The 13,814-nt window shown below is 29.6% G+C and overlaps 1 protein-coding gene across 2 annotated transcripts in view; it reads left to right on the forward strand.

Moving 5' to 3' along the window:
• LOC145277765 (Golgi apparatus protein 1-like) overlaps positions 1 to 13,814 on the forward strand; it is a 173,553-nt gene that overhangs the window by 144,648 nt on the left and 15,091 nt on the right. For both annotated transcript variants that reach the window (XM_080129516.1, XM_080129507.1), the window contains exons 13-18: positions 369 to 482; positions 3,834 to 3,922; positions 4,509 to 4,623; positions 7,661 to 7,753; positions 7,872 to 7,943; positions 9,687 to 9,752. In XM_080129516.1, coding sequence (XP_079985642.1) covers positions 369 to 482; positions 3,834 to 3,922; positions 4,509 to 4,623; positions 7,661 to 7,753; positions 7,872 to 7,943; positions 9,687 to 9,752 — 549 coding nt within the window. The remainder of the gene's footprint in view (positions 1 to 368; positions 483 to 3,833; positions 3,923 to 4,508; positions 4,624 to 7,660; positions 7,754 to 7,871; positions 7,944 to 9,686; positions 9,753 to 13,814) is intronic.

Raw genomic sequence — 13,814 nt, forward strand, 5'->3', positions numbered from 1 at the left:
ACAATTATGGAAGGCAGTAATTACTGAATGCAGTTAAGAGCTTCTGCGTATCTATCCCTTCATAGTTAACCACCTGACGAAGGTCAGAACAATAGTTGGCCGAAACGTTGTGAAACAACTAGATGAGAATAATAGTCTGCAATAAATAAATGGATAAATACTCCAAATTACTCATCTCAAAAAGAATTCTAGTTAATGAAATATGAATTTAAAAAAGTTCTTTATCTTTTTATTATATATAAACTTAATTGTGAAATGTTTTTTATCATAATTAAACAAATCTTAATACCTAAAAATAAACAATTTTTCTCTAATCTTAAAGGATTCGTCTTTGTATTTAATCTTGTTCTATAAAATTTGTATTCTAGGATCAATTAGATAATGACGTTGAACCGTCTGAAGTAATGGATTGCTTGATTGAACACAAGCATCACCAAGATATGAACAGAAAGTGCAGTGCAGGTGTGGAACATCACCAGTTGGTAAGTTTGCATTTCAACAATGCCATCTATTACAATGAAACTTTTTGTTTCGTGATTATTTTAAATTTCTTGTCTAAATTCAGCGAAAGATCTTCATGCTTTGATTAAAAATTTTGTCCTCAATAAAATTAATCTAATTTTGTGCATGTACACATGGTTACTATTAAGTGTTGCCCAAGAGATAACGCAAGTTGTATGTAGCATATTTGGTTAAAATAAAAACCTTACTTCAAATAAATAAGCAATGTTGGGATCTAGAACATTAGATTTTTGTACAGGTAGAGAACTAACCATAGATATTTTGAAGTAAATAAATTAGAATTTATTGCGTTTAAAAAAAAAAAAAAAAAAAAAATTAAATTAGAATATAAAGTTTAAACAACAAAAACTCATTCTGCAATGTGTGTAATGCACAATAGCCAATATCAAATGGCTGAAATATGCATACTGATGATAGTACTGAATAATTTGAATTAATAGAATTTTCTGTGAGGTAAAAAGGATTTCAGCAGTCCTCACATGGTTAAGTTTCAGTTTTTCTAACATTTTATTGCATCATAATTCTATATAAAGTTTATCTATGCACAAAACATACTAAACAAGGCGTATTAAATAAAAAATATGATAATAATAATGATAATTTTAATAATGGTAATAATGATAATAATTTTAATAGTAAAAAAAATGCCTATTAAAACAGGTTTGCTAACCAGTACCACAAAGATGACGCATGTTTGAGTATTATGAGTTTATATTCAAGTATGTGAATCGGGGAAAATATTTTCCAATGAGGAATACGTAAGCTACTTATGAGTATGAACATGAAAAATAAGCTTTATCAACCCCTTAAGAAGTGTTAAAAACAAATTTGATATAGTATTCACGCAAATTCCAAGAAGTGAAACTTGTGTGCTGGGATTTAAAATATAATATGTAAATGCGTGTAGGGCGAGTTACTATATAGTATGGAAATAAGAATACATTAGTATATAGGTTAAATGGAATGTTCTCAACGTATTTAAAAGAAATATCTCAACATGACCTACAATTTAGTTCTTAGTTAAAAAGTAATAAGTAGTGTGTGTTATGTTTTTTACACAGTTAAAGGTTTACGGATAATCAATGTTATTTTAAGTTGGCTGTATTTAAATTTTTTCTTGTCTAAAAAAAAAACAAAAACGTATTGAAATTAATTTAGAGTGGAAATTGAAACTCATATTATAATTATAAAAAATATTAAATATATAAAGAACTATGTTTATTATAGAACGACTTCACCGAACTCATCATCTAAACAAAGAAAAACCCAGGGAATTATACCTACTTCGGATTGTTACCTTGTGCCGTAGATTATTCAAAATACAGTTTGAATCCCTTTACCTCACTGCTACCAAAGATTTTCACTTCGGAATTTATCATACAATTTGGATATGAAATTCAATATCCTTCTCATTTTGAATCCAATATATAATTTTCCTTTACTCTGATATTTAAAAACTTTTAATTATGATTTTCTATGTTTATGGTTTTAGCAAATTAAATATAAACCATTATAATATTTGCTAATATTTTCTCCTCTAAGGAGATGGGTAGACATTGAAAACCTATAGGTTAAGGAGATATGCTAATTGAAATGTATTCTTTGTCTTACATATAATAAAAATTTCTAGATTTGAAATTTAACCATTTCACGTCATAAAATTTAAATTACTAAATTTTTATATATATCTATAATATAAAGCTGTGTGTGTCTGGTCACGAATAGGCTCCTATATGGTTGACTATTTTAAACAACTGATTAAGTATAATGATAGATGTATCGAGACACAGGAATGGGTATGTTTGATCTGGCAGAACGGTGGTTCATTAAAATTGTGGGGTCTGCATTCGTGCCTGGTCCACAAAGTATGGAAATAAAAAATTTAAAAATTAAAAAAAAAAAAACGTTTACAAGTGTTTTTGATATAGATGTACATAATAATACTTTGATAAGTATGCTTGAACTTAACTAGGGATGGTATAATAAAATTGTGGGGTTTGCATTCGCGCCTGGCCTCCATAGAATGGAAATACGCACAAACTTTAATAAATACTTTTCATATCTATCTGCGTAAGTATACTTTGATAATTACCTTTCAGTTTGAAGAAATATGGTATAAAATTATGGGGTGTTCGTTCACACTTGACCTCCTTATAATGGAAATATGTCACAAAGTTTAACAAGGTTTTTTAATACAGATCCACAAAATATTGATAAGTGTTTCAGTGTGAACAGGTATGGTTCAATAAATTATGGGGTTTATCTATTTTATTTTTACTTTCATCATATTTTGCTTTGGTTTTGATACCCCCAAATTCAACCCAAATTTACAACCCTTCATTTTGATAACCTTATCATACTTTCATAAATCAGAGTCCATTTTCTGTGGGCTGTTTTTGAACCCAGTCAGTGCTAATATATATATATATATATATATATATATATACACACGCATCAGGAAATTGTTTTATCAATGATCAAGAAGTTTGCTTACTCATAAATTTAGGAAAGGGGGAGCTGTTCAATTGTCTAAATGCAAAAATTAAAGCTTTTTTATTTAATGCCAAAAAGATATAGGTATATTCTTTTTTATGCAAAGTATATAGGTATATTCTTTTTGTCATTTTCAATTTTTTGTTGTGTTATTGAAAATAGAGAAGCACATTTTATTTATTTATTTTTACACAATTTAACATTACTTTGTTTCTGAATTTTGTTTGCCACATTCTATTGCTGGTGGTGGAGATTAAATGATTTGCTTATCTTATTTCATTGTGATGGCAGCAGCAGTAAAGGTAATCTTGAGTGAAATAAAGTTATGAAAAAGTAATGCCGGGCAGACTGTTAAGTTAATATTAAGACATTACACATTGTAATTTATGGTGGTTGCCCAAAATTCCCTCTATAGTAATAAACAAAAATACAGAAAAGTCTTTATGTACTTAGCAATCATGGAATGAAAAAATCATATTCCAAAAGTCACTTAAATTTATCAAGTATTTATGTATAGAAAATAACTTTTAAGCGATTTTAAGCAAATTGTAGCCATTACAAGACTGAAGGTAAACAAAATTGCCTGTTCAAATTATAAAAAAACAAACTACTTGATCAATTCATGATTTTTGGAATATGACAATTTTGTTCAGTCACAAATACGTACATCATACAGATTTCTTTTTCTGTTTTTTTAATATAGAAAGATTCTAGACAAGAACCACATTTATTGTATAAAATGAAAATGTATAGCTTTTGAACTGTTATTTTTGAAAATAGTTTATGGTAATATTTTGGAATATCTTTTGTCATTACAGATCCAACTGAAAGATTACAGATTTACATATAAATTCAAAGAATCTTGTAAAAAGTCTGTCATGAAGTATTGCAAGGATAAGAAAACTAAGTAAGTATTTTGATATTCTTATCAGTTTATTTAAATTGAAATATCTTAATTTTTGTATTGTTGGCCAAGTGAAAACTTGTGTATGGAAATGTAACCTAGCAAGTGAACATTAAGGACATTACATGCATAGAAATGATATAAGAATGAAATGATAGAGGTATAATGCAGCTTTTAAAGACTGGCTCAGATCTGATGAGCTCAGGGGAAGATTAAATCTGGACAGTATAAGGAGATGCATGCAGAATAGGAGACATGGATGAAGAGTTCCTGGGTTAGATGTAGAATAATTGAAGTAGCACAGTTAGAGAAAATAAGACTTGGCCAGAGATAATTTAGCTTGGAAGTCAATTTCTAAAAGCTGTCCAATACATGATAGCATGTAAAATGGGCGTTAAACTGAATATGATGAACATATTTTTTTTATTTTTATAATTTTATCATTTAAATTAGATTGTTTTTTTTTTTGTTTTTGTTTTTTCATAAAAATGTCAATAGATAAACAATGTCACACATTTTTTTTTGTTTTTTTTTATCAAAATGTGCTACACTTTCTAAACGTTTTTTTTCCCCCTTTCTCTATTTCCAGGCCAGATGTTGTTAGTTGTCTCAGTGAACATGTCCGAAATGATACCCTCTTGGAAGAAAAACACAGGATTGAAAAAGACTGTCGTCGGCAACTAAGAGTTGAACTTTTGCAGCGTGTGAGTAAAAAAGCAATAGAAATTACCTAAATAATTCTTTGTTTTTGGCCAAATGTATGCTAAACTTGTTAGTAAATATATTTAAAAAATCTGTGCAGAAAAAAAAAAAAATGGTTTCCATGTGAAAAAATATTTATATAGACTATTCATACGTTAAACATGTGTACATTTGTAAATGGAAATATGTTGATATTAAAGATTATCAAATTTGAATGAAATTCAATTTTAGAAAAAAAAATTTTTTAAATTTGATCTTAGTTTTATCACCTTGTGTTTACAAAGGTTTTGTCCAGAGCTGTCATCTGCAAAATGAAACCTTTTTTTTTTTTTTTTTTTTTTTTTCTAAATTGTATTTTTTTTAAAATAAGCAGACATGCAAAAAATTATCAATTTTTCTGTTTGGTTATTTAAAATAAAAAAAGTACTTGTTTAGTTTAATCAAGACATTAAAAAAAAACATTGTATGTACCTGTTATAGAATAAAGTTCTCATAAAAAAAAAAAAAAAATCGCTTAATTTTATCAAATTTTTATATATATATATATAGAGAGAGAGAAAATAAAATTTTATTGATATCAATCGTATCGCAACCATCTTATCTATTTTGCGGGCAAGGAGAGGGATGCCTTTAAATGAAAAAGTGATTAACAAAGGTCAAATTGGAAAATGGATTAAAAAAGGACATAGAAACTCTGTAAAATAAGTGGAAAAAAAAAAACTAAAATATTTATTTCTGTCCATGTTTCAAAATAATCTTGTCAAATTTTGACAAACTTTAAGCAGTGATTGGAGTTATCTCCCCTGGCTCCCCCCCTCCTCATCTGCGATATAGGCAAGATGGCTGTGATACAATCGATCTCATTAAAATTTGATTTTCCTCTGTAAAGATCAAATTAAATGAAATTTTTTATGAGAACTTAATTCCATAAGATATGTATAATAATTTTTTTTTTTTCTTCAGTGTTTTCATTTTTTAATGTCTTGATTAAACTAAACAAATATCAAAAAATGAAAAACAAAAAAAAAAAAAAACCTTGTTTCATTTTGCAAATGACAACTCTGGACAAAACATTTGTAAAATATTGGGTGATAGAACTTAAAGATAACTAAAAAAATAACTTGTGAAATGTTCGCATGGATTATTAAAATAAATTTAGTTTTCAACTTACAAATCAAAATACCAGCTCAATATTTGGTAGAATAGAGCTTGTAAATAATGACTTCTGGAAGTTCTGTTTTCCATTTAACAGTTTAAGTTAAGGCTTCTTGTTTTTTTGTTTTTTTTATATATATTCTCTTTTGTAAGTGAATTTTCTAGCAGCAAGTCAGCTTATTCAGGTGCTGAGTTTGCAATATGTTGAACCTCTTATCACTAGTTTAAATTGCATTTTTTTAATATTTTTTTTTATATTAAATATACAAAGATTCTTTAGACATATATATATATATATTTTATGTGCATAAGTTATCCGTAAACTCGCGTGTTTCTAGGTTTCACCTGTCGTCAGCATGGTTTGGGACAAGTTTGAGCCTTCTTAAAAGTTTATCTAGAAACATGTGTGTCCATGGATAACTTTTACGTATGTAAAATATTTAATATTTGAATTAAAAAAAATATATGTTTAATAAAATGAAACATAATTAAAAAAAAAAAGTGTCCCAAATGAAGGCGAATTGAATATAAGCAAAGGGCAGGTAACTCCTTTAAAATGTTCAGATGAATGTAACAATACAGAATTGTTAATAAAAAAATACATAAATCAATCATATATATATATATATATATATATATATATATATATATATATATATATATATACAGATTAAGTGTTAAATCATACTATGAATTAGTGTCAGTTTTGGAGTAAAAATATCTTCCATGTGTTTATAGGGAAAAAAATTTGCAGTATATTTGAATAAAATTCAAGTAATCATATGAATATTCCAATTTCAATGTTAATTAAAAAAAGAAAAATGAAATTTAACAACATCCAAATAATGACTTTCAGACAAATATCAGGATCATTAAAATGATATATAAACAATACAAGCCAAATCAAAATCTACTGATGTGTAAAAAAAAACAAAAACAAAAAAACGCCCCCTCTTCCGCATGCACACATACACAGATGACAAAAGTAAATAGACCACATCGCTACAAAAAATAAATTTTATAATCTATATATAGAAAAGCGAAAATGTGTATATGTATGTTCACTTTTTGTGTATGTCCAAGAAGGGTTTTTTTTCAGAGAAGCAGTCGGTCGGCTCGCAACTTAAAACTTTTTATATCACATATAAATTGTAATATCTCTGAGTTAACAATGGAGCTCGCCTGTCTATTTAATTTGCTCGACTTAAGGAAGATAAATATTCAACAGTTTTCGCTCGCCACGTGTGGATTAGTCTTTTTCCTATAATAAAAGCGACACTTATTCTGGTGGTATTTTTCCGGTGGCGATCACGGGAAATGTCCGAAAGCAATCAGCTTTGATCAATGTGGAAATATTTTCCTTATATCAAACAATTGCTATTCAAATTGGACATGGGGAGCTGACCCCCCCCCCCTCCCCAACACACATCTTCGGAAAATAAAAATAAAAACCCTGCAGTCAAAGTTGACCTCATTAAAACGTGCACCTAAAAAAAAACATTCTCGCAGTAAATGAAAAACCCCGCAGTCAAAGTTGACCTCATTAAGTCATTAAAACATGCACCTGCCAAATCTAAGTAATTAAATAAATTCAAACGTGTTTCCGTTTGTATGTCGCGGTGGCCCAATGGTTAACGTCGCATTTTTTTTTTTTTTTTTTTTTTTTCACACTTTGCCTTAAGGATTCAGGTTAGAGTTTGAGTTCGATCCTCATACTCACCTACCAAAACTTTTTTTTTATTATTTTACCCACCCCCGAGTTTTGATTTACCGCCAAACACCCGGGCAACGCTGGGTACCCCTGCTAGTGTAGATATAAAGATATGAAAGATTTTAAAAAATATTTTTTTTTTTTTTATCTATCTTTATTTTAATTCTGTTTAGAGTGAAAGTGTTGACTTGGATCCTGAATTAAAGAAGGCGTGTAAAGCGGATAAAGAAAAATTTTGTGCAAACAAAACACCAGGAAACTCTCAGGTAATAATCGCACATGATTCTGATGAAATAACTATTTTTATTTTATTTTTATTTCATAAAATTATTTACTTTTTTTCTTCAAATTTTATTGATTTTTTTTTTATTTTTCATTCTATAGGTTATTGAATGTTTAAAAGAGCATCAAGCACATCTGTCTGCATCTTGTCACAAAGTTATCTTTAAAAGAGAGGTAAGCATTTAACTTGAGAGGGAGCAATCACGCATTTAACATAGGGGGAGTAGAGGGTTAGCATTAATTTTGAAAATGAGAAACGTATTCAACTCTTCCTGGTTTAATAACAGGTAATAGGTAATTGGATTAATTGAACGTTTCATTTGAACGTTTTAGTGGATGTAACCTCAGATCTTCTTCAGCTATATAAGTTGCCATGTTGATATAAGGAAAGTGTGTGTGTGTGTGGGGGGGTAACTCTACACTTCCGGGGTTTCATATTTAGATTTTGGTTGAAAGGTTACATTGACCGAAACGTGCAGATAACACTCAAAGTGAGAACGTTTGTCCGATTAATCCAAATAATACAAACATTTCTCACCTCAAAAATTCAATACTATAATAAGTATTAAGTTTTCCTTAATCATATCTTGATGTTAAAATTCTCAATGATTCGATAAAATCAGAAATTAGTAGGAATCAGTTGGAGAAGATAATTTGGTTCTTGTCCAGAATTTCCCGTATATTAAAGATAAAAATAAAGAAAAATCTGTATGATGTACATCCCCATGACTAAAAAAAAATATATTCCAAAAATCACATAAATTGACCAATTCTTTTTACTTTTATAAAGGAAATTATTTTTAAGTAAGTAAATGGGAATTCGTATGCATTACAACAAATTTTACAAGTTTTAATTGTTATCTCCCTTTGTTTCTTGACTTTGTCTTGTTCACCATTTTAAAAACAGTGTCTCCTAGATTATTCATAAAATTTGATTTTCTTTTTTAAAAATAAAACTACTTGAATCAATTTACATGATTTTTAGAATATGCTATTTTCATTTGTTCATGGGTATGTAGTTGTGAACAAGAACCAATAATTTTAATGTTTTGTGTCATAAGGCATACACAATTGTTCGATTAGATACCATTGTAGGATTATGAAATTTGGTTTGCCAGGCTCCAATCATTGCAAATCTATTATACTTTGTTTACAATCTAATACTATTGAGAATAATATGAACTTGCAATTTCTCCCAGTTGCCTGTAAAAAGAAAAAAAAAAAGTAACCTTTGCTAACTCAATCGTATACAATAGGTAATGTTTTAGCATTACCCCCTTCCCTCCAAAAGCATTGCTTGTCTATAAAATAGACGAACCAGAACTGTAAAGAAATCTGAACAGACTGATAAAATTTTGACACTTGAATGCTTACAAAAGATTTAAATATGCTCATTAACATGGAAGTATATGCACACATACCTCATTATCATTTGAAAGTGGTAACGCAGATGTAAGCAGACATTGGCAGGAAATGACTCCTAAGGGTTGGTATGCCATCAAACCAAGCAAAATAGACTGCTATAAAACAAGTTGATGTGCAAAATATTTGAAAATATTAAAAATCTAAAATCTTACTAAAATGACATTTAGTTACTAAATAACTGAAAAAGGGTTGATTTGCTATCAAAAAAAAAAAAAAAAATCAAGCTACCACAAAAATCGTTTTTTAAGCATATAGCTTTCCTCCTATATATATCTACTTCTTTGCAAGTGTTCACATTTAGTTATGTTTTAATCTTTCTGTTCAAAGAGCGAGTTAAAATTATACATATATAATTAGCCTTGGGGTTAAATTGAATAAGAGTACTTTGTTACTACATGCATATTAGTGAGACATTTGTATTTAATTGTTGTACATTAAAATGAAACCTTGTTATTTATTTTTTTTTTTTTTTTTTTTTTTTTTTTTTTTTAGAAAATGGACAGTGCAGATAATAGTATTGATTACACATTGAAAACGGTTTGCAAAAAAATGATTAGGGTAAGTTTTTCTAATATTTCTATATTTTAGTTATGATCTTGGATATTTATTATGGGGGGGGGGAACAGATTCAAATTTATTTTTAGTGAAAGATATACCAAAATATTGAGTATTTTCAGATGCTTCTCATAAAAACTTCAGAACATTTTTCAAAACTTTTCATCAGTAAACACAGAATTTGTATGATTGCGAATCTTCAAAGTGTACCGCTGTGCCTAGCTGGTCAGCCAATGTTTAGGATGTGGAGAATTTGTTGGAAAGAGCCAGCCTAACCAACACAGGGTGAATGCCACAACCAAGTGTACATGAAAATCATCTTATATAGCTCGGAAACATGACTTATCAAAAGTCTTGAGCATAGTGACTCCTATTACAAGATGGGGGAAACTTATGTGAAACAGCCTAGAATATGTATGAGCGCATAAAAAAATGCTAATACATACTCCTAACATGACAAGCAGCAATATCTTACCCCTTCGCTGTTGAGGTCAGTAAATGCTGAAAGGCCTTTTACTTTAATAGTGTCTTCCCTCAGACTGTTAGATTTTGGAATTGCCTCCCTGTTTCCCTGACTGTACTGACATGCAAATGTTATGTGAAGATGGCTCGCTACTCAACTCCCCACGACTTGTTGTTAGATATGATTCTAAATAGTAACCCTTACGTGCAAATAGTAAAACACCTTGTTTGGAGTGAAAAGGAGTTTAAAAAAAAAAATTATACTTTACCTGTTAAAATAAACAACTAATTGACAAAAAATGCAATGTGGGTAGTACAGTTATGAATGATATTAAGTAAAATTCAAACATTAAACTGGTCCTGGATATGACCTTAAACTATATCCGATGGTGAAACCCCAGCTTGCGGGCTTTGGGGAGTGTGGAGCCACCCGTTAATTGCCATTGCTCCCAAGTCCACTCTGACCCGGAGTGGTAGTACCTGTTAGAGTCCCAACTGTGGGTTAAATAGAAACTGACTTGAAAAAAAAAAAAACAAATATATTCTGTCAAAAACTTTTTTTCATCAAAATCACTGGATTCGGCATTAAATAACCTGAAAAGGGTTAATATGCTGTAAAACAACCAACCAACAAACATTAAACTAATACAAGATAACCTATGAACAATCAAGACTAACTTGAAACAGCATATGTTGAGACTAAAATATGTTTGCAGGCAGTAGGTTAATAAATGTGCAACGATGATTGTGATGGAAATGAAGAAGGAATTTAGAAAATTATCAAATCAGAAAATATGCTAGAAAAACAAGTCTTTGTAGATACAGATTTGTGGAGAAAGATTTTCTTTAATATGTGGACATTGCATCTCTATTACTGGTAATGTCAGTTATACCTGACTAATTTTTCATTTTAAATTTTGAATTTACAAAGGATAGTAGTTTTTAGTTTTTGAAACATTGTTCATCAATCTTATATTTAAAAATAATAGCTTTAAAGAAAAACTATTTTTGACATGTTTGTTTATTTATATATATATATATATATATATATGACTATTTCATTTAATCACATGAATTAATATACGAAGATATAACTTTTTGCATAAATTTTCAGTATTTACTTCAATAGTGCTCAATACATTGGTAGAGCTAGGTAGTAAGTTATGAAAATATATGGCAATCAAGCTACACAGAATATTCTGCGTTTCATTCTTGTGAGAATTCGTCAGGTTAATGCATGAAACGCGGAATATTCTGTGTAGCTTGATTGCCATAGTTATTTCATAACTTATATATATCTATATATCTGTGAAAGTGTCTGTGTACATTTCCCTACACAATTTTCAGTCTATAGACTCGAAATTTGATATACAGGAGATTTGGGAAAATCTTTGTAATCGGTTTTCGGACAGAAATTTGGCTGTTAAGGGCTCAAAGTTCAACGATTTGACCTTTGAGAACTCTACCAAACTCCTCCGCCAATTTTGGGTCTAAACACTTGAAATGTTAGATATAGGTTCCTTGGACATGACTTAATAACTTGATTTGAGCCCAAAACAATAAATGTTAAGGGGTCATAATAGGGGTCAAAGTTTAAAAAAAAATTTGACCTCTGCGGTCTCTATCAAGTTACTCAGACAATTTCAGGTCTAAACATTTGAAATTTTACATAAAGGGTATTCAGAGATAGGACAAGCTTTTTAATCGGTTTGGGTTGGAAATTTGAGTTACCAATATATAAATGTATGTACGTATGTATATATGTTTGTATGTCTGCCTAAAACTTTCGACAAAGGCGACAGATTTTTACAAGATCAGTATCGTTTTGAAGTTCGACCTTTCAGACGACAAATATCAAAAAATTGGCTAAAAATATTAATATCTTCACCTTCAACTGGGCACTTTTCTACAGGGGGGGGGGTCGCTTTTTCTCGCCGATATTTTCAAAAGTAATTTTTACATTAATTTTTAATTTAGATATTACTATCCATTTTAATGATTTAATTGTTCTCTGGCTTAATTTTTTTAAATCAAATTTCTCATTAAATTTTATAACTTGTCACACTTGTATTAGTATTATAGCCTTGTTCTTATTTATATCACTGAATACTTTATCTTTGATACTTTGCTTAATCTCTTTATTAAATAAGATTCTTTGACCATTTCCCAAATCTTTGTGTTTTTTACCTGTACAGGACTTGCATATTCTCAAACATTAATTGCTTATTCATTAGCTATTAGCAGCCGAATTAAGGGAAACTTTTAAATGTAAATGTAGATATTTTTGAGCATCCCATTAATGAGTTAATGAAATGGAAAATGCAATAACATAATACCAAAAATAATTTTTTAATCACATTTTTGATTTGATCTTTTTTTTTCTCCAGTTGTTCTTATCTTGTTAATTTTGTTAAGAGTAAATTACTTTGACTCTTAGCAAGCATTTATTGGCAGCATTTAAACTATAAGAAAATATTTAAACTAATTTAAATAAATTTTTTTGCATTCTTGTGTATTTAAAGAGAAGTTCTATAAGTTATAATTTTATCAATAGAAATGAAGACATTACTCTAACAGTATTGAGATTGACAGACTGACTTCCTCATCTTGGTTGTTGTAGTCACAACGTTTCGGACGTTTTGCCCTCCGGCCTTCATCAGGTGTTTTGTATCGAACTGGGAGTCTTGAACCCAATCCTTTATTATTATGGGGGTATCATGTTCGGACTCCAGCTAGGCTCTGGGGCATAGTTGCTGATTCTCTGTTTTTGAATGTTACTTTTCACTGCCTTCATTCAGGATTGAACTCAGCACCTTTGGGTAACTGTAAACTTTGATACGTCTAGGACCACTCGGCCATATGTCACTAGGGCAAAAGAGGCTAAACGTTGTGACTATAACAACCAAGATGAGGAAGTCAGTCCAACAATCTCAATAAATGAAAACACCTCATCTCAAAAAATACAGACAATTACTACTCTGACCGTAGTTTTATTTTTATAACAATTTAGTTCAATTAATAATTTAATGGCAGAATGTCGCTATAATTAAATGTTTAAATTTTATGTAAAATATAATTTAGTAAAAATAAATAAAAAGCAGCTTATTTCTTTTGAAAAAAAAAAAAAAAAAAAAACTAAATTAAAGACATCCAGACAATGTCAGATAGGTACAGTTAGTAAAACAAGCCATGAGTGTGTGCGTGGCCCCCTCTGGTGCTCTGTGAGATGATGCCACAAAAAATAGTGAAGAAATGATGAATGTGAGAAGTGTGAAGGGCTAACGTTGCCTATACATTTTCACCAAGTTTCAGAAAAATCTAATGGATGGGGCAAAAGTTATGGGGTAAAAAGTGTTATTTTTTGAAATTCTGGGGCATTTGTGACCCCTTTTGGGCTCCTGGGAATGCTAAATCCCAGTGAAAATGGACAAACGATGCTGTTTCACACCTTAAGATGTATATTTGAATTCAGCACCATGGAAAACCACTACATAGACATACATATCAAGTTTTTTAGTAATATGAAAAAAGAGCTCCAAAAAGGCATGTTTTTTTTTTGGTTTTTTTAGCCCTAAAAGTCCCAGAGGGATGCGAACCAGAATT

The sequence above is a fragment of the Euprymna scolopes genome, chromosome 1, assembly GCF_053919585.1.
Source record: "Euprymna scolopes isolate OS-2025 chromosome 1, ASM5391958v1, whole genome shotgun sequence".
In the NCBI taxonomy this organism is placed as follows: Eukaryota; Metazoa; Mollusca; class Cephalopoda; order Sepiida; family Sepiolidae; genus Euprymna; species Euprymna scolopes.